The 27,348-nt window shown below is 39.6% G+C and overlaps 1 protein-coding gene and 1 pseudogene across 2 annotated transcripts in view; one reads left to right on the top strand and one right to left on the bottom strand.

Annotated features, from left to right (window-relative positions):
* Positions 1-14,926, top strand: part of LOC102862747 — a 19,312-nt pseudogene extending 4,386 nt beyond the window's left edge.
* LOC102860842 (sorting nexin-3-like) overlaps positions 1-25,723 on the bottom strand; it is a 71,428-nt gene extending 45,705 nt beyond the window's left edge. Inside the window, exon 1 of one of the 2 annotated variants that reach the window (XM_006881167.1) lies at positions 25,548-25,723. In XM_006881167.1, the coding sequence (XP_006881229.1) occupies positions 25,548-25,709 (162 nt within the window). In that variant the 5' untranslated portion in view covers positions 25,710-25,723. The remainder of the gene's footprint in view (positions 1-25,547) is intronic. The other variant, XM_006881168.1, reaches the window with a different exon arrangement.
* Positions 25,724-27,348: the final 1,625 nt, after the last annotated feature.

The raw sequence follows: 27,348 nt of genomic DNA, 5'->3' as shown, positions 1-27,348 counted from the left end.
AAAGATTCTGAGGCTCCGTCTAACATACTTTGGACATGTTGTGAGTAGAGACCGGTCCTTGGAGAGGGACATCATGCTTGGGAGGGTGGAGGGATAGCGCAGGAGAGGAAGGCCCTCTATGAGGTGGACTGATTCAGTGACTGGGATAATTGGGATGGGAGTGTCGGAGACAGTGCGATTAGCACAGGACAGAGTGGAGTTTAGGGCTGTTGTACATAGGGTTGCTTTGAGTCACAGGCGACTCGACGGCACATAACAACAACAACAACATTTATTTTAAAAGTACCATATTTTCTTAAATTAGGTTTTTAAACTTTATCCTACACCACAAATGGATGCACATACTTTAAAAACAGACTATTTTTGTTTCTTTTAAATGCCTGAGGTCACAGTACACACTTTTTATTTTCCTCCTCCCTCAAAATAGAAGCAATAAAATCACATGACATTAGAGGAGAACTGGGTAGTGACACATATATTACCTGGAATGACTAAATATATTTTAGACTTTGAGACCAAGACTCATAAGCCATAACACTCAAAGTACTTCTAATGTGTGGAGACTAGAAAAATACTTTTAGTTAAGAGATCCTACTTAGGGAGATTCAAAGGTCAAGCAATAAGGTATAGACTTCTTTTAAGTTAAATGTTAATCAAGGGTCAATAAGTTAAAGAATTCATTACCTAGGAATCATTATCTAGTCTAGTCTAGTCTGAGAAGTCCACCATGCATTTGTCAGTTTACACTGTGGTAGCTTGCAAGTTGCTATGTTGCTGGCAAGTATGTCAGCAGTTTTTGACATTCCATCAGTCCATAGTGGACAGATTCAGCAGAGGTTACAGACATAGGCAGACTAGGAAGCAAGTCCTGGCAATCTACTTCAGAATGTTAGTAAAACCGAATGAATCACAAGAGAATACTATCTGATATAATGCTGGAAGATAAACCTGTAGGTTGGAAGGTAATACACATAATAGTCACAACAATGGCCTCAAGTACACTAATGATCATGAAAATAGTGCAGAATCAATGAGGTAGAGTTTGTGTTATATGTAAAATCAGACATTAACTCTCTCATAAAAGGATACTTGATCACAACCAGAATAAATTACTATGGGGGGGAAAAAAGCAGTTCTCTCCCTTTTAAGTTGTTACGTGCCATCAAGTAGGAACCAACTCATTGCTGATCTTTCCCTGGGTTTCCAGAGGCTATAAAAAGCACAAATGGAGACTGACCATCTTTCTCTGGAGGTCAGAGGAATAGTTGGTGGACTGGAAGTGCCTGCTTTTAGCTTGACAGTGCAACTCCTAAACCTGTAGGCCACCACAGCTTCCTTCAATTATGAGGTCACTTAAAAAAATGTTTTGGTCACTTACATGTAGATAGTCAAAGTAATCAGGCTTAGCTTTCTCTTTAATTTGAAAAAAAAATCCACCTACTGCCCAGTAGTGATTTTAGGTTGGCAATTTTCAGTACTTCTAATCCCACTTGATATTCAAAAGGTATGTAACATTTATATATAGAAAACATTTTTATGAGCTCCTCCTTTCACTACCAAAATTAATTCCCAGAAAGATAGCAGAATATCATTCACAATTAAGATTATAAAAAATACTAGAGGTCAATTTTATTTCTTGTAAATGTATGCTGAATTTTGAAATTTCAAGAATATAAACAGCACACAATGAGAGAAATGGTTTAGTGTGTTGCTGAAGTGATTCCCTCTGAATCTCCTCTTTCTCAGGGCTGTTGAGTTGAAACCAATTCACAGCTGATACTACAGTGGGTTTTCAGAGGTTGTAAATGACATGGAAGAAGAATGACTATCTTTATTCTCTGAGCAGTTGGTAGATTCAAACTACCCACCTCTGGGTAGGCAGCACAAATCCCTACCCTTTAAAAGCTACTGGGGTGTTTTTTTTATTCCTAGAAGGGCTAATCCCAGTCACCTGTTTGTTACTTAAAGCAAAGCTTATCATTTGTCTAGTTATCTGCTTTTCCTTTCAGATTGCTTCCAAGCTTGATGGAATTTTCCAGTTTCCTATGAAGTTACATGAAACCCTAAGACAAGAAAGACTATGCCTACACTTGATCTAGAATGTAGAGATGATGTGAACTATTAGTTAAGCCACCATAACAACTGTGGACGGCTTCTAAGATTTTTATACTTCTTGAAACGTTTGTAAAAAATAACCCAAAATGTATCTTAACTAATACTACATTTCTGGCAATCTACACCAGATTTAAAATTTACCATAGTCAACCTTCCAATCTGAAATTTTCTTGAAGTTAAAAATTTCCTGAAGAAGTAGAACTTTGAATGAAAGCTTGAAGCATTTTAACTAAACAACCTAATCAGTAAATAGCAGTATAAAAGTTATACTAATCCCAGAACATTTAATCGTGCTAATGTGAAACCTATACTTGGACCAAGAGGCAGTCGTCAGAACAGAGCAGGGCAACACTGCATGGTTCAAAAATTGGGGAGGGTGTACGCCAGGGATGTGTCCTGTCTTCAGACCTTTTCAACCTGTATGCAGAGCAGATCATCCGAGAAGCTGGGCTCTATGAGGAGAAGCGTGGCGTTAGGATTGGTGGACGATCTATCAACAATTTGCATTATGCAGATGACACAACCTTGCTCGCTGAAACTGAGGAGGACCTCATGCACTTACTGCAGAGGGTCAAGGACTGCAGCCTTCAATATGGACTGAGGCTCAATGTCAAGAAGACAAAGATTCTCACCACTGGACCAGTTGGTAGCATGATGATTGATGGCGAAGAGATTGAGATTGTTCACAGCTTCAGTTTGCTCGGCTCAACGGTCAACACTCTTGGCACCAGCAGCCAGGAAATCAAAAAACATATTGCAATGGGAAAGTCTGCAGTTAGGGACCTCTCCAAAATACTCAAAAGCAACAGTGTCTCTCTGGAGACTAAGGTCCGCCTGATACAGGCCATGGTCTTTGCAATCACTTGTTATGCATCAGAGAGTTGGACAATGACTAGGGAGGATAGAAGGAGAATTGACGCCTTTGAGCTGTGGTGCTGGAGAAGAGTATTGAATGTACCATGGACTGCCAAGAAAACAAACAGATTCATCGTAGAGAGGATTAAACCGGGCTGTTCCTTGGAGGCAAGGATTCTGGGGCTTCGTCTGACATACTTTGGACATGTAAGGAGAGACAGTCTTTGGAGAAGGACATCATGCTGGGTAGAGTGGAGGGACAGCACAGGAGGGGAAGACCCTCTATGAGGTGGATTGATTCACTGACTGGGGGACTTGGGATGGGTGTGTCAGAGGCAATGAGATTGGCACAGGATAGAGCAGGGTTTAGGGCTGTTGTGCATAGGGTCGCTATGAGTCGCAAACGACTCGACGGCACATAACAACAACAACAACAATCTTAACTGGAAAAATAATCTTCTACTTTATATACAATGACAGGAGGTTCCCAAAATAGTTAATTGAACCTGATTTTTGACAAGGGCTCCAAGTATATTTGATGAAAATAAGAGTTTCTTCAATAAATGGTTTTGGTAAAAGTGGATTTTTACATGCTGAAAAATAAAATTGGATTCCTATTTCATATTATACACAGAAACAAATTAAAAATGGATTAAGAGCACGTGAAAGCTAAAACCATGTTTTTTTTAGCTCTACTGGCTAAGCACTGAGCTGCTAACCAAAAGGCTGGTAGTTTAAACTCATTAGCTTCTCCATGGGAAAAAGATGAGGTAGTTAACTACTATAAAACCATAATTTTTTAAGAAGAAAATGCAAGGGCAACATTGTTGTATTTAATATTTAACAGTGTATACTTTAGTAACAAAAGCATAAAGACAAATTTTTTGACAAATTTTTAAAAATGAGACCTAATAAAAACTAAAACATTTTATTCACACAAAGACTATCAAAACAAAGAGGCAAAAAGAAATACAAAGATGGACTGAAACAATTCATCTTAAGGACTAAGGGAACCTCAACTTCTGTATCCGAAAAATAAAATCCTGTACAGCTAACACTCTCAAACGGATTCCAGAGGATGATCCTAGAAAAAAAGTGAGAGTAGGCATGTGGAAAAAAAATTCAAAAGCATAAAAAGGCCAGGCTTACTGGTCCACAGATTCATGGAACCACCAAGACTATGACCCTTAGTTACCTTTCGAATCCCAAACAAAACTTGTTCCTGTTCCTTAACTTTGAGCCAAAAATTAGACTAGCCTGTAAGGAGGAATATGGCATCAGGATTGGAGGAAGACTCATGAACAATCTACGTTGTACAGATGACACAACCTTGGTTCCTCAAACTGAAGAAGACCTGAAGTGCTTGCTGCAGAAGGTCAAGGACTATAGTTTTCAATATGAATTGAAGCTTAACATCAAGAAGGCAAAGGTTCTCACCACTGGGCCAACTGGTAGCACCATGACAGATGGAGAAGAGATTGAAGTTGTTAACAACAACAACTGTAGCTTGCTGGCTCTACAATCAACACTTTTCAAACCAGTAGTCAGGAAATAAAACAATGAATTGCATTGGGAAAATCTGCTGTTAGGGACCTTTCCAGAGTTCTGAAAAGCAATGATGTCAGTTCAGAGACTAAGGTGCGCCTAATCCAGGCCATGGTCTTTGCAATTACTTGTTATACTTCAGAAAGCTGGGCAATGACTAAGGATGACAGAAGAAGAATTGAGTTGTGGTGCTTTAGAAGAGTCTTGAATATACCACTGACTGACAAAGAAACAAATAGGTCTGTCTTGGAGTGGGTGAAACTAAGTTTCTCCTTGGAAGCTAAGGTTCTTGAAGCTCTGTCTCACATACTCTGGGCACGTGGCCAGGACAGACCAATCCCTAGAGAAGGACATCATGTCTGGAAGGGTGGAGGGACAGCACAGGAGAGGAAGACTCTGGATGAGATGGATTGATATAGTAACTAAAGCAATGGGGGTTGGTGTGTCAGAATTGGTGAGACTGGCACAGGACAGGGATGTGTTCAGAGCTGCTGTACATAGGGTTGTTATGGGTTGCAGTTGACTTGACAGTACACAACAATAAGGAGTTAGAAACCAGAAGCCAGGAAATTAAAAGACAAATTGGATTAGGAAAGTAGACTGTCAGAGACCTCTCCTGAGTGCTGAAGTGCAAAGATGTCAATCTATAGACTAAGGTGTGGCTGATCTTCACAACAGTCTTCACAATTATTTGCTATGCTTCAGAGAGCTGGACAATGACTAAAGATGACAGAAGAATTGATCCCTTTCAGTTGCGGTGCTGAAGAAGAGTACTGAATATACCATGGACCACCAAGAGAATAAATATGTCTGTTCTGGAGAGGGTAAAACCAAATTGCTCTCTGGAAGCAAGGATTTTGAAGCGCTGTCTCAGAAAATCTGGGCATGTTGCCAGGAAAGACTTGTCCTTGGAGAAGGACATAATGCTTGGAAGGGTGGAAAGACAACGCAGGAGAGGAAGAACTTGGATGAGATGAATCGACACAATGACTGGGGTAATGGAGATAGGTGTGTTGGAGACAGTGAGATTGGCTCAGGATAGAACAGAGTTCAGAGCTATTGTATGTAGAGTCACTCTGAGTCTCAGGTGACTTGATGCCACAAAAAACAACACCATAAGGAAATAAAAAATGGATCTGTCCTCATGGAAAACACTAAGGTAGTTTCAAAAAACTAAAAGAGAATTAAAGAAATATGATGCTACAATTCTACTTCTAAGTACATCCTCATAAGACTTGAAAGCAGAGACTCAGATAGTTGCACACCAGTGTTCACTGCCACATTAAACAAAAGATGGAAATATCATAATTCACAATAACCAAAAGGTGGAAACATCCCAAATGACAATGAATACACACACACACACACACACACACACACACACACATGAATGGATAAACATCAACAGAGATACAACAGAATAGCTCTCAGTCAACAAGAGAAATGAAGTCTTGGTACCAAAAAAATCCAACTAAATTAACTCCAATTCATGAGTCTATGTAAAGTCTGTTTGTATACTATAATATGGATGGAGTTTGAAGACATTACATTAAATGAAATAAATCAATCACAAAAGGACACATTTACCTCACTTACATAAATAGGTAAGAACAGGCAAACATTTGCAGACCAAAGTTTATAGGTGGTTACCAGAGGTGAGAAAGGAAGGGAGTGGGGCAGTATTTTTTAGTGTACTGAGTTTCTGTTTACAGTAATTTTAAAAAATAGTCACTCTGGTTATGGTAAACCTGCAATAATTTTAAGTACTATCATTGTGTATCTTTTAAAAGTTGAACTGACAAAAACTGTGATGAATATATTAACAGCAACAAAGTAGCTGCTAAAACTGCTCATAATATAATTTAGTACCTCATGAGATTTGGTTCTTTGGTTTAGAAGTTTAGGATTATGATTTCACAGGATATCCCAATTAACTGGCCTAAAAGCACAGAGACTTCAGAGCTCTGGTGGCTTAGTGGTAAAGAGGTTTATTGCTAACCTAATGGCACACAGTCCAAATCCACCAGCTGCCCTACTAGAGAAAGATAGACAATTTCCTCCTGCATGATTTACTACCTCTGAAAACTCACTGGAGCATTAGCTATGGGTCAGTTCTGACTCAAAGGTATTTACCAAGTGGCCTAGTGGATTAGGAGCTACACTACCAACCCCAAAGTAGGCTGTCTGAATCCACCAGCTCTCTCTCCAAGAGGAAGATAGGTGGAATGGGCAATCTCCTCCCATGGGATTTACAGCCTCTGAAAACTCATGGGAGGGTAGGTTCCAAATCAACAGCAATAGCCTATTTAGTCCTTTTATAGTACCTCCTACTTCACTGTACAGTGTCTGGAGTCCCGCAATAGTCATCAAAGGCACAACAGACAGTCTATTTACTTCAAATAACAGAGGAGGAGAGTTAGGAAAAAAAGGAGGAAATAGATTATTTGCTATAAGAGCAGAAGAACTGGTTGATGCCCAGCTATAGCACATTAATAAACATTTTAATTAAAAAGTTGTTGTTGTTGTTGATTGCCATCTAGTTGTGCATGACTCATAGCAACCCTATGAACAAAAAGCCTGAAGCCTTTATATAACTATCAACATTTATAAAAATGCAGTTTCCAGAGGCATGTTGTTTAGGAAGTGGATGCCACTATAGTGGATTCTATAACTATAGTTTAATTAATCATCTTAATTAAGGATTCTATAGCTATATTTTAGCATTGTTGTTGTTGTTATGTGCCATCAAGTCACTTGTGACCCTTAACATCCCTATGTACAAAAGCCCTAAATACTGCTCTATCCTGTGCCAATCTTACTGTCTCTGACACACCTATGCCCATTACTCCAGTCATTGAATCAATACATCTCTTCGAGGGTCTTCCCTCTTGTGCTGACCCTCCCGTCTCCCAAGCATGACATCCCTCTCCAAGGTCTAGAACCTCCTTGCAACATGCCCAAAGTATGTAAGACTAAGTTTCAGAATCCTTGTCTCCAAGGAGCAGCCTGGTCTCACCCTCTCTAGGACAAACCTGTTATAGCCATCCATGGTATATTCAATAGTCTTCTTCAGCACCATATCTCAAAGGCATCAATTCTCCTTCTATTAAATCTTATCACTGTCCAGCTTTCAGACACATAGCAATGGGCTAAGCCAGGCACACCTTAGTCTCCAAACTGACATCGTCGTACTTCAAATTCTAAGATTACATAGGGAGCTCTGATGGTTTAGTGGTAAGGAATTACACTGCCACTCAAAGGTGGTTGTTGTTTTTGTTGTTATGTGCCATCGAGTCGCCTGCAACTCATAGCGACCCTATGTATACAACAGCCCTAAACTCTGCCCTATTCTGTGCCAATATCACCATCTTTGAAACACCTGCCCCTATTAACCCAGTCACTGAATCAATCCATCTCATCAAGGGTCCTCATCTCCTGTCCTGTCCCTTCACCCTCCCAAGCATGACGTCCCTCTCCAAGTACTGGTCCCTCCTTGCAATATGTCCAAAGTATGTCAGACGAAGCTTCAGAATCCTTGCGTCCAAGGAGCAGCCCAGCTTCACCCTCTCCAGGACAAACCTGTTCATTTTCCTAGCAGTCCATAGTATATTCAAAACTCTTCTCCAGCACTACAGCTCAAAGGCATCAATTCTCCTATCATCCCTAGTTATCGTCCAGCTCTCCGATGCATAGCAAGTGATTGCAAAGACCATGACATGTATCCTGTCTCCACTCAAAGGTATATGATTCAAATCCACCAGCTGCTCATGGGAGAAAGATGTGCAATCTCCTCCCATGCAATTTACTGGCTCTGAAAATGCCCTGGAGGGTCAGCTAGTGGTCAGTTCCAACTCTACAGTACTCAACAGCAACAGAGAAAACCATAAGAGGAAAATGAAGAACAGGATTCCAGACTTTCAGGACCTATGAGGGCTGAAAGATCCCTTCAAATTACTGCTCTGAAGTAATCTTTAAAAGTATCCCTTCAAGTATTCTTAAAAGCAAGCAATAAATTGAAACTGACTGACATCAAGTCAGTTCAAACTCATAGTGACCCTTCATGAGTTTCCCAAGCTGTGGGTTAGTGGTGCAACAAAATTAAGTAATAGCTTAATAGTCAAGAACATGTGCCTTTAGTATATTATGCTTTTAAGATATATATAGATACATATATGCCAACTCCAAAAATCAGCTAAGAAATTTAGGGGCAGCTGTTACTGTTGTTTGCCTTCGAGTTGGAACCAACCATCCTTCTTCCATGGAGTAGTTAGTTGGTGGATTTGAATTGCGTTTCTTTGGGATGGCAGCACAACTGCTTACAACTAGACCACCAGAGCTCCCTAGTAGTTAAGTAAATGTTAATAGGTAAGGACAACTTAGAAAACAAGGGAGTAGTTGTACACTTTGAAGAATGTACATAGAAATATTTTAAGAAATCTGTTTTTCTGTGTACTCTCAACAACAAAAATAAAACACTTATTTTAAAAACCAAGAATGGGAGGGGACAAGAATGGGGGAACCACAAAATTGTTCTTCTTCTATAGTCTCAGAAAAAAATGATTTCATTTTCTTAAACTTCATTTATATAATTTCTACTATGTCACAAGATCTCTAACAGCAAGCCAGATGACAAGATCTTCTGTAGCAAGCACTTCAAGTCCTCTTTACTTTCAGCAAGCAAGGATTTATCATCTGCATAACACAGGTTGTTGAATCTACAATCCTGATAACACATTCTTCTTCAGAGAGCCCAGCTTCTCAAATGATTTGCTCAGCAAACTGGATAGGTACAGAGAAAGGATACAGCTCTGATGCACCTTTCCTGATTTCAAGCCATGCATTGTCCCAGTTCTGTTCTCAGACAACGTTTTGGTCTTTATCTAGGTTTTTCAAGAGCACGAATAAGTATTCTGGGACTCCCATTTTTCTCAATGCTTGCCAAACTTTTTATGATCCACACAGTTAGCTGTTTTTGCATAGTCAATAAAATACAGAAAATCATCCTTCTAGTATTCTCTGCTTTCTGCCCAGATCTAGTCTTGAAATACTTGCAGCAGAAGATCAAAGCTCTTAATATGTATTACACCTCAACATCAGAAAAACAAGTCTTTTACCAATGGACTGACAGGCACCACCATGATGGATGGAAAAAAGAAGTTGCCAAGGATTTCCTTTTACTTGGATACACAAGCAATATCCATGGCAACAACAAGAAATCAGACATGTTACACTGGAAAAATTTGCTGTCAAGGAGCTATCCAAAGTGCTAAAGAGCAATACTGTCATTTTAAAGACTAAGGTATGCCCAATCGGAACTTTGCATCTCAAAGTTAAACAATGAACAGAATGACAGAAGAATCAATGCCTTTGAATTGTGATGTTGAAGAAAATTCCTTAATATCCCATGTACTGCCAAAAGAACAAACAAGTCTGTCTTGTATGAGCTGTAGCCAGGGTGCTCCTTAGAAGCAAGGATGGTGAAACTTTGTCTCATATACTTTGGGCATATCGTCAGAAGAAAAAAGACATTTTTCCAGTCCTTGGAAAAAGATATCATGCTGGAAAAAGTGGAGGGTCAGAAAAAGAGTGGAAGACACTCAACAAGATGTGTTGGTACAGTGACTGCAACAGTGGGCTCAAGTAAAGCAGAGGTGGTTGGTGCAGGATAAGACAAGGTTCAGATGTGTTGTTTACAGGGTCGTTATAACCATAGTCAACTTGAAGGGACTTAACAACAGTAACAACATGTGACAAGGGAGGAGCCCTGGTGGCAGTATCTAAGTTTCATGCTGCTTACCAATAGGCCAGTTGTTTTAATTCATCAGGTGCTTAGAGGGAGAAAGATACAGCAGCCTGCTTCTGTAAAAATTTAAAACTCTAGAAACCCTAGAGGGCAATTCTACCTTGTCCTATATAGCACTAGGTTTTCTTTCGGATTCTACAAAAAGCATAAAACGAGGTATTATGATAGAAGAGTTATTATGATAGCCCCTGCCCCCGCCCCTCAACCCACTACACTGATAAACAAAGATGCAGGAACTTATAGGCAATCAAATACTTACTCTTATGTGTGAAGTGCTCTAACAAGGCTTCAAAAGCATACAGGAAGGAAACCCAGTCTAAGATTGAGTAAAATCTCCAAAAGGACATATTAAGGCTGTATCCTTCAGCATAGTTGTTGTAGATTACCTTTGAGTCAAGCACGACTCATAAGGACCCTACAAACAAAAGGTAGGAAGCCTTTCTCTAACTATCGATATTTATCAAAGTTCATAGAGTTTCTGGAGGCATGCCAAACAAAACTAGTAAAGGCTGTTCTCAAGAGAGAATGTAATAACGGCAAAAGCCTAGATACAAAAGAGCCCAGCTTATCTGGGAGATTCAAGTAGTACAGTAGAATGAGAATAGGGAGAACAAGGGATGAGATGCCAGTCTTTATATTCTGCAAAACAGGGATACTACCTACTGTAACTGGTTACCTTACCAATCACCAAAAAAAAAAATTAAAAAAAAATGAGTGTTTGAGTTTGTATATGGAAACTTGGTACAACAAAGGCTAAAACATTTTCCCAATAAATATGATTTGATAGCAGTAGGTTTGGGTTCTGGTGGCAAAGTGGTTAAGCTCTAGGCTGGTAACTAAAAGGTTGGCAGCTTGAACTGAAAAGGAAGATGGATGTAGCAGTCAGCGTGCATAAATATATACAGTCTGGGAATCTCTCTGGGGCAGTTCTACTTTATGCTTTAGGATCACTTGAAATGACTGGATAGCAACAATCTGGTTGATGTGGGAGAAGTAGTTGATCATCTCAAAGTGAGGACAAACATATATATAATTAACATGAAGGCTGGTCTAAGTGCTCTGAATGATTTGCCTAAAACGTTGAAAAAAAATATGTGCTAGACCAAATACAAGACTGGTTTACTTTGGGGGGGGAAATACCTGAAATTATTTACATTTTAAAAGAGAAAAACGTACCAGGGCATAAGCATTGAAAGATATGTTAAAGTTGTTAAAGCCTAGAGACAACACAACCAAAGATTTTAAGTGCAAGTCTGCTAATATGTTGCCGTTATTATTTGCCATCAAGTTGGAACCAACTCATGGCTAACCCTCCAATGGGTTTTCAGTGGCTGCAAATCACTTGGGAGGTTAACTGCCCATATTTCTAATGTTGTTGTTGTTATGTGCTGTCGAGTTGCTTGCGACTCATAGCCACCCTATGTACAACAGCCCTAAACTCTGCTCTGTCCTGTGCCAACAGCACTGTCTCCGATACACCCATCCCGATTACCCCAGTCACTGAATCAATCTACCTCGTAGAGGGCCTTCCCCTCTTGCGCTGTCCCTCCACCCTGCCAAGCATGATGTCCCTTCTCTAAGGACTGGTCCCTCCTTACAACATGTCCAAAGTATGTCAGACGAAGTCTCAGAATCCTTGCCTCCAGGGAGCCGCCCAGTTTAACTCTTTCCAGGATGAATCTGTTTTCCTAGCAGTCCATGGTACTCTCAATACTCTTCTCCAGCACCACAGCTCAAAGGAATCAATTCTCCTTCTATCCTTCCTAGTCATTGTCCAACTCTCTGATGCATAATATATCCCTCCTAAATCTGAGGGCACATCATTCTGTCATTCCTGTTATTTAGAAGTGCAATGGCTTTGGTTACTATGGACATCTCTGAAGACTGATTCTTGAACCACTGTGTTCATTAATACCCGGGCAAAAAAAATTCAAGATTCTCCTTGTGCTTGACAATGCACCCAGATATTGAAGTACTTCAAATAACCTTTATTCCAATGTATACGTCATATTTTTGCTTCCCAACCACACACACCACAATTCAATCAAGGAGTCCTAGCCTCTTTTAAGGTCTACTATGTGCAGTGAGGTCCCTGACAGCTGATTTTCTCAAAGCAATTAGTCTTTTGATTTCCTACCAGCTGGTGTTAAGAGAGTTGATTGTGGAGTTGAGCAAGCTGCAATTAACCTCAATCTCTTCTCCATCTAGCATGGTGCTGCCAAGTGGCCCAGTGGTGAGAGTCTTTGTCTTCTTGATGTTGAGCTTCGATCCATATTGAAGACTCCAGTCCTTGACTTTCTGCAGCAACTGCTTAAGGTCTTCTTCAGTTTCAGCAAACAAGGTTATGTCATCTGCATATCATACGCTGTTGATGAGTCTTTCTCCAATCCTGATGCCACATTCCTCCTCATAAAGCCTTGTTTCCTGAATAATCTGTTCTGCATACAGACTGAAAAGGAATGGAGACAAGATACATCCTGAAGCACTCCTTTCCTGATTTTAAACCATGCTGTGTTTCCTTGTTCTGTTCTGAGGCCTGTAGTAAATGCACCTATGACTTTAGTGAACCACTTTGTATCTACTTTTGTCTCCAATTTTGCCATCTCTGCCTTAATTAGTTGAAAAGTTTCATGTAACTCATTTGTCAAAAACTTCTTGGGTTCTGAAGTTTGTAGGTCCTGGACTTTTCCCTCAAATTCTGTCACTGCTGTTGTCTGTTGTATGCCACTGAGTTGGAACTTACTCATAGCTGACCCTTCAACAGGTTTCCGGAGGTAGGAAAGCCAGCATTCTCCCATAGAGCACCTGATGGATTCAAACCATGTGCCTTTGGGATTACAGGATGGATTCTTACCACCAAGCCTCTAAAGTCCCCTCAAAATCTGTCATTGTTGTTGTTATGTTCTGTTGAGTCACTCGCAACTCATAGCGACCCTATGTACAAGAGCCCTAAATCCTGCTCTATTCTGTGCCAACCTCACTGTCTCTGATATGCCTATTCCCATTATCCCAAAAACTGAATCAATCCATCTCATCGGGGGTATTCCTCTCCTGTGCTGTCCTTTCACTCTCCCAAATATAATGTCCCTCTCCAAGAACTGATCCCTCTTTGCAACATACCCAAAGTATGTCAAACAAAACTTCAGAATCCTTATCTTCAAGGAGCAGCCCAGTTTCACCCTCTCCAGGACAAACCTGTTTGTTCTCCTAGCAGTCCGTGGTATATTCAACACTCTTCTCTAGCACCACAGCTCAAAGGCATCAATTCTCTTTCTATCATCCATAGTCACTGCCTAGCTCTCTGATGCATAACACACAACCGCGAACACTATGGCCCAGATCAGGCACATCTTAGTCTCCAGCCTGTCGTCGATGCTCTTCAGTACTCTGGTCCCTGACAGCTGACTTTCCCAATGCAATTAGTCTCTTGATTTCCTGGCTGCTAGTATCAAGAGTGTTGACTGTGGAAATTAAAACTGTTAACTATCTCAATCTCTTCACCATCTATAATGATGCTGCCAACTGGTCCAGCAGTGACAGAAAAAGAAAAGTTCTACACAAACTTTTCCTGAGGCCTACTTCAAGAAAATGATGCCAACAGCAAGACACTCACCTGTGCCCACCTCTTTTCCCCAGCAGAATCAAACCCTGACTCTAGCACCAAGTTCATCATCTCCAAGACCAAGTCCTTAATGTTTAACAATAGTCATCTATCCTTCATCTTCTCCTGAATCATCCAATCATTGTTATCATAGTGGTACTTCATGAATTTCCCTTTTGATATGCAAGGCACTGAAGGAACAGAAAGAAGTGTTAACTATTACCTTATCTCCTTCCCCCCCTACCTGAACTGGTTTTTTTGGTTTGGTTTTTTTATTAATGATATTTTTAATGCAACATATACTTCTATATTTTTTTACAGCATATTTTCCATTTCCCCCCCCCCATTCATTCATTGTTGCTACCTGAATTGTTTTAAGAACTATTTTTAAAAGTTTCCTTTCTCCCCTCCCCTTGGTTTAAATTTTATTTACTCCATTGTTGATAATAAACACAGCAAAATATATACTAATTGAGTGCAAATCACTGCCCACCATGCAGGTGCCCGGTGCAGCAGAAGACTGTGAACGGCGGCGCCCCCTGTTCACTGGTGAAGGAGAGAAAGAGGCAGCTGCCTGCAGTACTGGACCAGGAAGGGCCAGGGCTGTATGCATGCCTTCATACCTGCATTCCTAATTACCTCTACTTTCAATGAAGAGAGAACAAGACAAGGTACTTCTCGACAGTGGTCTACAGACATAAAGGATCCTCAATACTGTATGGAGATAAAAACAGAGTCACTGACTCATCACTGTGCAATGAAGAACTGGTCTCTGACTTGATAGATGCAGTTATTTCGGGAAGGGGTACACCATGTGTGTAGACTGTCATCCTCCAGCTATGAATTCTCTGAGCCTTTGCTATTTTGGAGAGAGCCTAGATTCTGATGGGAATCAAACACTCCATTGGCAAGCCATTGGCAACTCTCAATGTTAAGAACATGGGAAAAAAGTTTGTCAAACAGATCAATATTCTTGTCCAGCTGTCTACAGTTTTATTTTTATCTAATACTGTGAAGTATATATTTCCAAATGTGTTTGTAAGCATATTAAGGAACATCAACTCAAATTAAATGCCTCATAAACTATCTATAAACTGATCAGAGTCTCTGAACATGTGTCATGGCCACTCTTGGAAGAACAGAAAAAAATTTAGGGACTAGTTCTCAAGAAAACACTGCAGATTCTTCCAATTTCCAATTGGAAGAATCTGCTCTGGAAAACAATGTATTCGTATTTTGTAAATGAACTAGTATAATAAAAAAAATTAAAGAAAGAAAAACACTGCACCTTTATTTTTTGTGTGTGAAGTTGAGAACCCAACATAAAAGCTTCTGTGGTCTTAGATACCTCCCATCTGGAGGTCATTCAACAGGTGACTCGTAACAAGCAGACTATATGGCTGCTTGCACTAAAATGACAACACAGTCCATTTATTGGTAAGTTGTCATTTAAAGGATATCCGTTCTATTATCTCTCTAAAGAACCTGCCTTCGAAAAACAGTATATAGATATTTAACTCTCACATTTATAATTCATGTTTGTCCATAGTTCTAAATGAGTAACGTTCAGCATATTGCCATAATTTTCCACAGGGCAAATGATTTAATATTCCAGCATTTTGTGTTGAAAATCCAACAGCTTTTCTAAAAATACTTTTAAAAAGTGAGAAATTGCTTTCTTTGGTGAGTTAAAAAGGCCAGTCAGTAAGTCTTTTCCATGCAGAAAAATTTTGGGCAAAATGAATGGAACATTTATTTTTGAAAACACTCTTATCATTAGCATCTGAGATATATCTGAGGCTGTTAAGTCTGGAGTTGACGAAAATAATTTTTTCAGAGTCCATGATCAGCTATATTGTATTTCATAGTATGGCGTTTCTTGTGTTGGGTCCTGGTTCCTGAGAGCCCAAGGTAGGAAGACAGAATCAGAGCCATTGTTATTGTTGTCATTAGGTACCACTGAGTCAACTACAACTCAGAGCAACTGTATGACCAATAGATCAAATCCTGCACCATTTTCACAATCTCCAATAGTGCCTATGATTATAGTCACTGTGTTAATCAGAGTGGCATAAATTTTATTTAAAAAAATTATGATCTCTCTCCCATACAGACACCTAAAGACCTATTAATCTCTTTTATGATTAGAAAATCACTGATTTGGAGACAGAGTAGCTGGTTTAAGCATCTGGAATGATGAGCTGTCCTGTAAGTCAGCTTCCATGAAAAGCCCGCCCACATAAAAAGCTGTGTTGTCAAAGTGAAGCTCTCTTTAATATCTAAAAACAAATTATACATTCAAAATATTTTTTTTGAGAATTGAGTCTCAAAATCTAAATTATATGGTATTTTGTTATCAATAAAATAATCATTTTTTATTACTAAATTATACATTTATTGGTACTTATGTGATGATAGAATGCTAACAAATTTTAACAGGGATGGAAGCATTATCAATATTTAGTACTAAGAGTAACAGTGTTTCTGACCATAGCCATTTAAATTCAAAATTGTTACTGTAATTCCTCAGAATTTGATAAAAAAATTCAAGTTTCATTAAGCCTGTGAACTTCAAGTCTAGCATGAATATTTTTAGGTTATTTCTAACATTTAAAAAGCAGGATTTTAAGACATTCCTGGGTCACTTTTAATAGCATTTAAGATATGTACACTAGTAAAAAAAGCTTGTTTTTAAGATAACCAAAAAAACCATATACCAATTGAACAGTTTCAACATGTACGATATAGGGACAAAGATTAAATATTTTGAGTTGTACAACCATTCTCATCTTCCTTTTCCAAGTTTTTCCTTTTCATTGACATAAACTTACTAATTTCTAAGACTTCTAATATTTCAACTTGATACTGTCAATCTTTCTTTCATCTATCTTTTGCTCTCTTCAAGGATGACATCCTTGAAGTCATCCCACAACTCATAAGGTAATCAATCATAGTGTTCAATGCTTCAAAACTATCCTTAGGATGATTTTAAAATTCAGGAGGGATAGACTCAAGATCGTATTTTGGTTCTCGTGGACTTGTTTTAACGTTCTTCAGTCTCATCTGAACAAGTAATTGATGATTTGTTACATAGTCAGCATCTGGCCTGTTTTTGACTGCTGATATTGAACTTCTCCAAAGATTCGTTCCAGAGATGTAGTCAATGTGATGTCTACTCAGTCCATCAGGTGAGGTCCATGTGTAAAGTCACCCTTTGTGGTTTGTTGTTTTTTTTTAAGTACTTGCAATGAATAAATCATTGAATGTACAAAATGCAATCATTCTTTTTCTAGCCTCATTTCTATCACCAAGTGTGTAGTTTCCGACAATCATTTCACCTTCATTGTTTACAATTTTTGCATTTCAGTCATCTATCATTAATGCATCTTGATTCTACGCTTGGTTAATTTTGGACTGCAAAATTTGGTAAAGACCGAAGAAAAAGAAAAAACCAAACTGGATGTCAGAAGAGACTGAAAATTTCACTAGTGTCAAGAAGCCAAAACAAATGGAAGAGATGCTAACATAAAAGAGATGTAAAGAAGGATTCAGAAGGCAGCTCCAGAAGACAAAGTATTATAACCAAATGTGCAGAGAGCTGGATTTGAAGCATAAAAAAGGAAGAACTCTCTCAGCATTTCTCAAGCTGAAAGAACTGAAAAAGAAATACAAGCCTCAAGCTGCAATACTTAAAGACGATATGGGCAAAATCTTGAATGATCCTGGAAATATCAAAAGAAGACAGCAGGAATACATGGACTCACTGTACACACATACACACACAAAAAATTGGTTGACATGGAAAATTTCAGAAAGTACCATATGTGTTCATTAAAATTAATAAAATTTAATAAAAATTAAAAAAAAGAAAGTACCGTATGATCAAGAGCCAGTGGTAATGAAGAAAGAAATTAAACATACCATGAAGGCATTGACAAAAAAAAAAAAAGGCTCCAGGAGTCGATGGGAAACTAACAGACATGTTTTAACTAATGGATGCAGCCCTGGACATGCTCACCAGTCCATGTAAGGAAATCTGAAAGACAGCTGACTGATCAATTGACTGGAAGAGGTCCGTCCATATTTGTTTCCATTTTTAAGAAAGACGGGCTAACTGAATGTGAAAATTATTGAATAATATTATTAATATCATATGCAAGCATATTACAGGGGCATATCATTAAAAAATGGCTAAAACAGTACATAGAGAACTGCCAGAAGCTCAAGCTGGGCTTAGAAAAGGCCACTGGAACCAGAGATATCAACTGAAGTCAGATACTGGCTGTAAGCAGAGAATGCCAGAAGAATGGCATTTGTGCTTTATTGACTATGCAAAGGCTTGACTCTGTCAATCAATTCATAGTTAACATTGAGAAGAACAGGAATCCCAGAACACTTAATTGTGCTCATGTAAAATTTATATCTAGACCAAGATGCTGTTGTGTAAAAAGAACAAGGGAACACTACCTGGTTTAAAATAGCTGTGTGCCAGTGCTGTATTCTCTCTCCATACCTATTTAATCTGTGTGCTGAGTAAATTATTCAAGAAACCAGACTCAATAAAGAATATTGTGGCAACAGGATCAGAGGAAGATTCAACAATCTACATTATGCATATGACACAACCTTGCCTGCTGACAGTGAAGGACGTGAAGCACTTGCTGCAGAAGATCAAAGACTATAGCCTTCAATATGGATTATATCTCATCATCAAGAGGACAAAAATTCTAAACAATGGACTGATAGGCAACATCATGATAGATGGAGAAAGGATTGAAATTGTCAATTATATCATTTTATTTGGATCCACAATCAGCCTTGCAGTCCGATCAGGAGATTTATTGCATTGGGTAAGTCTGTAGTCAGAGACCTCTTTAAATTATTGAGGAGCAATGATATCAGTTGAAGATTAAGGTGCATTTGATTGAAGCCATGGTCTTTTTAATCACTTGATATGCATCTGAGTGCTGGACAATGAATAGGGGTAATGACAGAAGAACTGATGTCTTTGAGTTGTGGTGTTAGAAAAGAGTACTAAATACTCTTTTGACAATCTCATGGATTGCCAAAAGCATAAACAGGTATGTCTTGGAAAGAGTATATCCAGAGTGCTTCCTGGAGGCAAAGATGGTGAAGCTTCATCTCACATAGTTTAAACTTAAGCAGGTTGCTAGGAGAGGCTATTCTCTGAGAGGGGCATTATGCTTGGAAAGGTGTAGGCTCAGTGAAAGAGAGGAAGACCTTCTCTTTCAGTGACTGTAGCAGTGGGCTCAAGTATATAAGAGATGATGAGGATGGCAAAGGATAGGACAGGTTTCAGATTTGTTTTTCACAGGGTCACTATGTGTTGTACTAAATGATACCTAACAACTGTCAATGATCCCACACAGTCAAAGTCAAGTAAAAATCATTGTTGCAGATAGTTCCTAATATAGGAGAAAGCACTTCCAAGAGTTTCAAGGGTTCCATCACCCTCTTTGGCTCCAGAAAGTCCAGTGTCCATAAGAATTTTCAACTCTTTTGCAATCTCCTCTTTTTGATCAGTTTCTATGGAATCTAAGATCAAAATATTAAGTAATGGCAGCTGGGCACTAACCACTTCTAGTCTTATGGCAAAAGAGTCCTTGCACCACAAGAGGTTAATTGTTGGGCTACTGATAGGTCAGTTGTTTGGAGACAGATGGGCTGTCTCTTCCGGTTAAGATACAAAGCCAAAGACATTCAAGTCAGAATGGACTCCATTTTGGCTTTTCATTTTTTAATGGCAAAAAAGGCGGTTGCTCTTGGAGGCAATTAGCCACATATTCCATTTTCTCCTCCTCCTCCAAATTATCATTTGTCTTTTGCTATTTCATGAGACTAGAAACCAAGTGTTGTACTTTGGATAGCCGCTTACAAACTTTAAGACCCCAAGCACAAACTACACAAGAAATTAGGAGGTAAAAGAGAAACATTAAAAACTGGGATGTCCCCTGAAACCATGACCCTAAACACCTTCAAACCACAGAAATAAGATCCAAATTCCATGAGATATCAGGTTATATCTAAGGAGCCTCAGGAGATACTCTTTAAAAAAAAAAACCAGGAACTGTCATTGTTGTGACCATACCTATTAACATAACTTTTGCTAACGGAATTTTTTCATAGGTGTGAACTTATTTACAGAAATTAAAATAACCCATCTGCTATGATGCTGAATGAACACTGTGCCACTGATGTGTCAAATGCCTTAACGGTTACCCATGGTGGACAGTGTTTGTTGGAGCACCCAAATTAAAACAGGCTTGGAAGCAGGAGTGGCACTCGCTAAACAACATGCCTCTGGAAACTCTATGAACTTAGAGAACCAACGATAGTTATAGAACAGGGTTCAGGTGTTTTGTTCATAGGGTTGCTCTAAATAGTACTTGACTCAATGGCATTTATCAGCAACAAACGCTTTTTATATTATTACATACTTATACAGATTCCTCCTTTATTTTCTGTACAGTTGTTTAAGCAGTTACCTGAATTATTACATATTATTAAGCTTAAGATGTTTTGATACTTTTTAGAAGAGTTTCTTAAGTGTATAGCAATGAAAAAAGATGCTATATACTAAAACAAAAACTTGACTGACACAAAATAACCATATGGACCTGTTCTGACCTACCTACTTATTCAACTTGATGACAGACTCATAGATCTCATTTGTAACCTGGAACTGCTTTGTACTCTTTTTAATGGAGCTCTATGTGTAGAGCAACCGTGGACAAGGTCAGAAAACTTAGTTCTAACACTAATAAAATAACTCTGGGTGAGAAACAACCTTTTTGCATGCTGGTTCCCTTATCTGTCAAAATGAGCAAAACACAATAGAGTCCTTTATGCAAAAACAGGGCTACTTTTTAGTTGTCACTGCCACCTACTTTCCCATCTTGAAGGATGGACTAAATAAGAGTAGAATCTCCGTCTCAGCAACACGCCTCTCCATGATGAAGATGTTAGCAGAGTCAGCTACAACTGGCAGCAGAGATGCACTTCAGGACGTCTAGTGGCCAACCGACAAGGTCACAGAGAGATTCTGCAGATGTCCTTTGACATAAAAATGTCTTGATTTTTAAAAATATTATTCTCATAATACAAGTCTATAAATATTAAAAGATAAGCTTAAAACTTCTTGGTAATTTCTTGAATCCTAACTTTAATACTTTGGAAGCAGGAACTGCATCCACTTCCTAAATAACATGCTTCCAGAAACTACGAACTTTGATAAATGTCGACAGTTGTAGAGGTGCTTCAAGGCCTTTTGTTCACAAGGTCGCTATAAGTTGTGCTGAACTTGAAGGCAAAACAACAATAATTATAATACTAATGAAGATCAATTTAAGATACTGGGAGGGGATCGATCACCTACAAAGATTCAGAAAGGCAAACACTTCCAAGATACGCTACTTTTACTGAGTATTCTCCTTCCCAAAATTTTTTATCAGCCAATTTAACTATGAAGCTTCATGTTTTACTATACCTATAAAAAGTTACTTGGTTAAATTCTAGAAGTAGAATGGCTTCTTTTTATATCATGCTTCTGTATTAATTTGTTTTCTTGATGAAGCTATCTAACAACTGCATATTAACAGAGAAAAAAATGTAGTTATCATTCACTTTTAATTTAGTAGCCACATGCAGCAAAAGCTAACTTTTGGCTGCATATTATGTACAAGGTCCCTGTACCAAAGGACTCTATACATTTTTCATATCTATTCAGTCCTAGAAGAGAGATCCTCTTTGTAGTATAACTATTTTTCAGCTGATATGCTCAAAGATTTTATATTTTACCTAGTTAATAAAAGATAAAGAAATTATTTGAGACCAGAGTTAACTCGAAACTCAAGATCTTTATCTTTGAAACAGTTGTCTCTGTGTACAATCACTTACTCACTGCCACTGAGTCCTTCTGACTCACAGCAATCCGCTGTTAAGTTTCCAAGGCTGCACACTGCAACAAGAAGAGACTGCCTAACTTACTCCCTTGAAGGTGCTGAGTGCAGTCTTTGGTGAGCAGCACCACTCACTACAGACTACATCACCAGAGCTCCTTCCATGTACAATAGGAGATCTTTATTTCAAATTTCATGAAATTAAAGCTACCATCAGTGCACAAACTTCATAAATAGTAACTGAATTATCCCTCCAACCTTCACTTTAATTTACCAAAATAATTCTAGACCCTGAGCTTTCCTAAACCTTTAATCATTTATGGTGCTCGGAGCTGTACTTACCCATTAGAACAATTTTTAAAAACATTAACACTGTGCCAATTATTTTTTTCAAAAGCGCAGAGATACTAATCAAGTGATCCTAATAGTCTTAAACACTATCCTCAAAATGAAAGATAAATGGAGACTAGGGAACTTGTATTCTAAAGTGCCACCATCTAGATGAAATTACTCTGTGAATTAGAGTAATTTCAATCAGATCTGCAAAATTGAACATTTTTCTCAAGATCAGAATTAGAGAGTAAGATAGTTTAACAGTCCAAACTTTGGGACATAAAAGAAGTTTTCTACAAGGTAAATTCAAAAGTAGATGTAGGCGGTAAGAAGAACAAAGAATTTAGAAAACTGGGAATAAATACAATTACAAACTATTAACCTACCCATCTTAATGGCTATTTTACCATAATACAAAACTCTAATTACTGTCAAAAATCATATAGTACACAAACAACAAGAAGTCTAACATCTTACTACACAGTGTCTTAAGTTTAAGTTAATAAGCTACACACACTAAGAGAAACCCCAATGACATTCACTCATTCATTCACTGACCTTCCAGTGAGTTTTCAGGAGATTCTAAGTCACACAAGAGGTGACTATCTCTGTCTTGAAGATCAGCTGATGGATTTGAACAACCAGACACACCGCATTTAAGTTAGCAGCACAACTCTCTATGGACTACTCCAAGAGAGCTCCCTTCCATTTTATATGACTATCATGGCTTTTAACACAAAATAATCTGACTTTTATAAAAACGCAAAACATAGAAAGGTATATGACACTGGAATCAGTTCTTACAGCAACTTTACACTGCTTTTCTGAAGCTGTAAAACTTTATGGCGAGGTCTGGTGGCCTAATGGCAAGAAGTTGCACTGCAATCCCAGAGGTGCAGTTTGAATCCACTAGATGCTCTGCTGGAGAAGGAGGGACAATCTCCTCTTGTACCAGTCAGATCCGATTTGACAGTACACACAAAATGATAATAACAATAATAATATAAAAAAAAATAAAAACTTGACAGCAGAAGACTGCCAATCTCTCCTATGGAGCAACTAGTGGATTCAAACCATTGATCTTTCAACTAGCAGCTATGCTTGTAGTTGAGGCTACAAGGGTTCCTTAAAGTAGGTACTGAATTTGTTAATTTCTTAACTCACTAATCACTATTAAAAATGGACTCCCCCCCTCCCCCAAATGCAGCAATCATACTATACCAATTGCCGTCTAGTTAATTTCAACTCATTCCAACTTTTCAGGATGGAGAATTGCTCCATATGGTTTTTAAGGGTGTAATTTTAACAGGGGTTCTGGTGGCCTAGTGGGTAAGGAGGTGTGTTGCCCCCCACCAAAGGCGGCCAGTTTGAATCCACCAGCAGTTCAAGTGGAGAAAATAATAATCTCTCCTCGCTTGTGATTTATAGCCTCTGAAAGCCTACTGGAGTCATCTATGATTGTGAGTTAGTTCCAACTCAACGCAATGAGTGAGCTTAATCTCGATAGAAGCAGACCTCCACATCTTTTTCCTGTGGAGCAGCGAGCTGATATGATCAAACTTCTACAGAAGTTTAGCATGAAAGCACTAAAATAATTGTGCTACCAGGGCTCCTAATCATATCACAATTTAAGTGTTACACCAGCTATTTGGTAAGCAGATATCAGGTATGTAAAAACACAATTAAATTATACCATTGCTGTTATTGCTAGATGCCAAGAGTCACTTTCAACGTGAATCGACCCCATGTGATGGAGTAGAACTACCCCACAGCGTTTTCTTGGTTGTAACTTTCATAAAAGTAAACTGCCAGTGGTTTTGAACATGAGTACTTAACAACTGTGCCACTACAGCACCTTTAAATTGCCATACCAGACTTTATTTAATATCATACACTCAGTAAGATAAACACAGTTATTAAACGGAGGAAGTGTAGGCAGGAGATTGCAATTGTGTGGCAGGAAGTACTAGGTATGGAAGTTTAGAAACAGGAATACCAAGTTCTGTTTTAGCACAAAGGAGAGGGAGGGGGAAGCATGTTAATGAATAAGGGCAAAAAGAGGAAATTCTGTGTAGTGAACAATCTGTTACATATTGATGACAATCCAAAATCATTTCCTAAGTTTGAAAAGCAAAAAACATTCACTTTTTTCATAATGCTTATGTGGGAATGTACTTCCTAGGCATACTGTGGCCTGGATTTGTCAGTTAGCTAAAATCTGAAGGCTAATCTCTCCTAATTTACACATCTATATGGAGAAATGGGTGGTTTAAACATTTAACTGTTAGTTTCATATGCTAAGCTAGTTTGCTAATTAAATATTTTTAGTAACACAAACTCACAAAAAAATTCCTTTAAAAAAAAGCATAAATTAGAAATCACTCCACTTAAATGTTAACAGTAACTTGTTATGCAAATTTGTTACTCTAAAGCCAAATCTTATTATGCTTAATGTTTAAAAAATAATTTGTTAAAAAAAATTGTTGTCTTTAAAGAGCTGGGTACTTTTTCTGCAATTAATTTTTAAAGATATTTCCATACATGGCAAGTTCTTTAATTCTAAACTAGAGTGAAAGTGAAGCACTATTCTCAATTAGCATCTTTCAAATCATATGAATTACTTATTGCCAACAAATACTAGTTATGAAATAAGTGTGTGTTTCTACTTCAGCTGATTCTTTCATTCAGTGAAGTGCAAATCTTGAAATTAGAGAGCAAAATTCTAAATGAATAGGCTTTTCTTAAAAGGGGTATAGTTTTGGATTGTGAGGTAGTCAACATTCCTCACCTCGGGCCCCTAGCACGTCAGACTCACAGAATGTTAAGGTCCAACCTAGCAGCTCAACTATTTCCAATTGCCATTCCAGCTTGCCTTGGCCCTATCAAATTTGTCAGGCTTTTGTGAACTCTTACTAAGCTCTGTTTACAGCACTGTACAACCGACGTTAGTACAGTGATTCTGGAAAGGCCTGAAGCCAGTACCTTGGCCACCGGTGGTGGGGGGAGTCTACAGGAGGGGGAAAAAAGGAAAGGCTTTAACTTCAAAGCTACACCCTTCCCTTCCCCTCCCTGTGCTTCTCGAAAGATCTACTCCTTTTCAACCCAAATGTCATTCTCAGATCAGTTGCTTTTTAAGCAAGCGGAGCTCAACCCACGCCCTCTTCATCGAACACCTTCTCCAACTGCCAGCGCTGGGATCACCGCGCTGCACCCACGTTAAACCCCTCACGAAGAGGGCCACGATCCCGGCCCGCAGATCGCCGGAGGGGGCAGGGCCTGGGCGGAGTGGGGTGCCAGGGAGGATCCGCTCCTGGGTCAGTTGAGGTGACCAGGTTCGGAGAGAGAGGTTTTCGGGGTAGGGGAAAGATGGCCTCACCTTGACCCTGATTTCGTAGGTGGTGAAGCGGCCCCTGCCAACCCCCACGGTTTGGGGGTTGCTCACATCGATCTCGAGGAAGTTGCTGGGCGGCCCGTAGGCGTCATTCAGGTTCTGCGGCTTGGTGATCAGCCGCCGGGTGTCTGCCACTGTCTCCGCCATTTCGCTGTTGCAGCCGCCGCCGCCGCCGCCGCGCGGGCTCCCTCCGCCCCCTTCGCGTTGCAACGAACCTGCCGCTGTCCCCCGTCGCGGAGACACGAGCCTGACGCGCAGCGGTCGAGGGCGAACGAGCACGTAAGAGCGGGCGTTCACGGCGTTCGCGAAGCTCCGCCCACCCCGCACCCCTCAGGCTTCCGCCTCTCAGGCTCCCGGGAGAAACAGCTGACGCGCTGAAAGCCGCGCGCTGGTCCCCGGAGGCTCACGCCGAAGGAGTGGAGAGAGCTTCAGACAGGGGGAGAGGGGGTTTGTAACGAAGTGGTGTCACAGGACTTCAGTCACGAACAGGTTCCCTCCCGACTACAATGCCCACAGTGCACCGGGCGAGAGCGCCGCCAACGCTGAGCCGCCGCCTAGGTGCTGAGGACGGCGCGGGGGGAGGACGGCGCGGGGGGAGGACGGCGCGGGGGGAGGACCCCGGGGGCGGGAGTTTCTGGTCTTCCTGCCTCGGCTCTGACCTTAGGGACCCGCAGGGACGGCGCCAGCTGTCCACACGGTCTGAGGCGCGACCAGAGAAAAGTTAAAAGGCGAAACATGCTCGGTCCGGCCGTCAACCAAGAGCAAAACTGCCTACACGAATGCCAAGGGAGCTTGTCCGGTTCCTAAGCGCTTCTCTAGATACCTTCCAGCAGAAGTGGCATCTACTTCCTAAACGACATACTTCTGGAAACTCTATGAACTTTGAGAAACGACAATAGTTATAGAAAGGCTTCAGGTATTTTGTTCATAGGATCGCTATACGTCGTGCTCAAGTCAACGGTAATCCACAACAGAAGATACTGTCAGGGTCTCAAATTATTATTTTGACTTGATCCTCAGATTTCATCACATACGTGTTTGTATTAAATGAAGGCAAAAATGTGAGTGGGAGTTTTTTATTATTAATAATTTTAATGAAAATTTACAGAGACTTTGGATTTCCATTCATTCATTGTTGCACTTTTCTCCCTGTCCAGTACACTCTTCTCTTTGAAAAGTAAAAGAAAAACTCTTTGTTTTACAGTCCCTCCCCCCAAGCCCACCCCACTATGCAGCCTTCGTTCTGGACTCCTGTCATGACAAAAATACCTAATCATATATCCCTTTTAGACAGTTTTCTCCCTTATCTGTTTCAATGCAGTATACATTATTGAACCCATCTTTCTCAGTCTCTCCCCAACGCCAAGGTCAGTCCTGTTTTACAACAGTGGCACCATGCAGTATTTGTCCTTTTCTGACAGATATTTCACTCAGCGTAATGTCCTCCAGGATTACCCATTTTTAATAGTATTGCATGAGTTCTTGTTTTTCAATGCAGTGTAGTATTCCATTGTGCTTCTCTATCCATTAGTTTGTTGATGGCAGTTAGGTTGTTTCAACTCCTTGCTATTGTGAACAAAGCCGCACTAAACGTGGGTGGGTGTGCATATGTCTGCTTGGGTGGCAATTATGGTCTCTTTGGGGTATATTCCCAGTAGTGGAATTGCTGGGTCAAATGGTATCTCTATTTGGAACTTTTTGAGGAAGCACCACACCGCCTTCCACAGGGGTTGCACCATTTTACACTTCCACCAACAGTGAATAAGGGTTCCAGTTTCTCCACAAT

Source organism: Elephantulus edwardii, unplaced genomic scaffold, assembly GCF_000299155.1.
Source record: "Elephantulus edwardii isolate Elephantulus edwardi_28Jun2011 unplaced genomic scaffold, EleEdw1.0 scaffold00013, whole genome shotgun sequence".
NCBI lineage: Eukaryota > Metazoa > Chordata > Mammalia > Macroscelidea > Macroscelididae > Elephantulus > Elephantulus edwardii.
The sequence above is the reverse complement of the archived record's forward strand: the minus strand, read 5'-3'. Positions and strand labels throughout refer to the sequence as shown.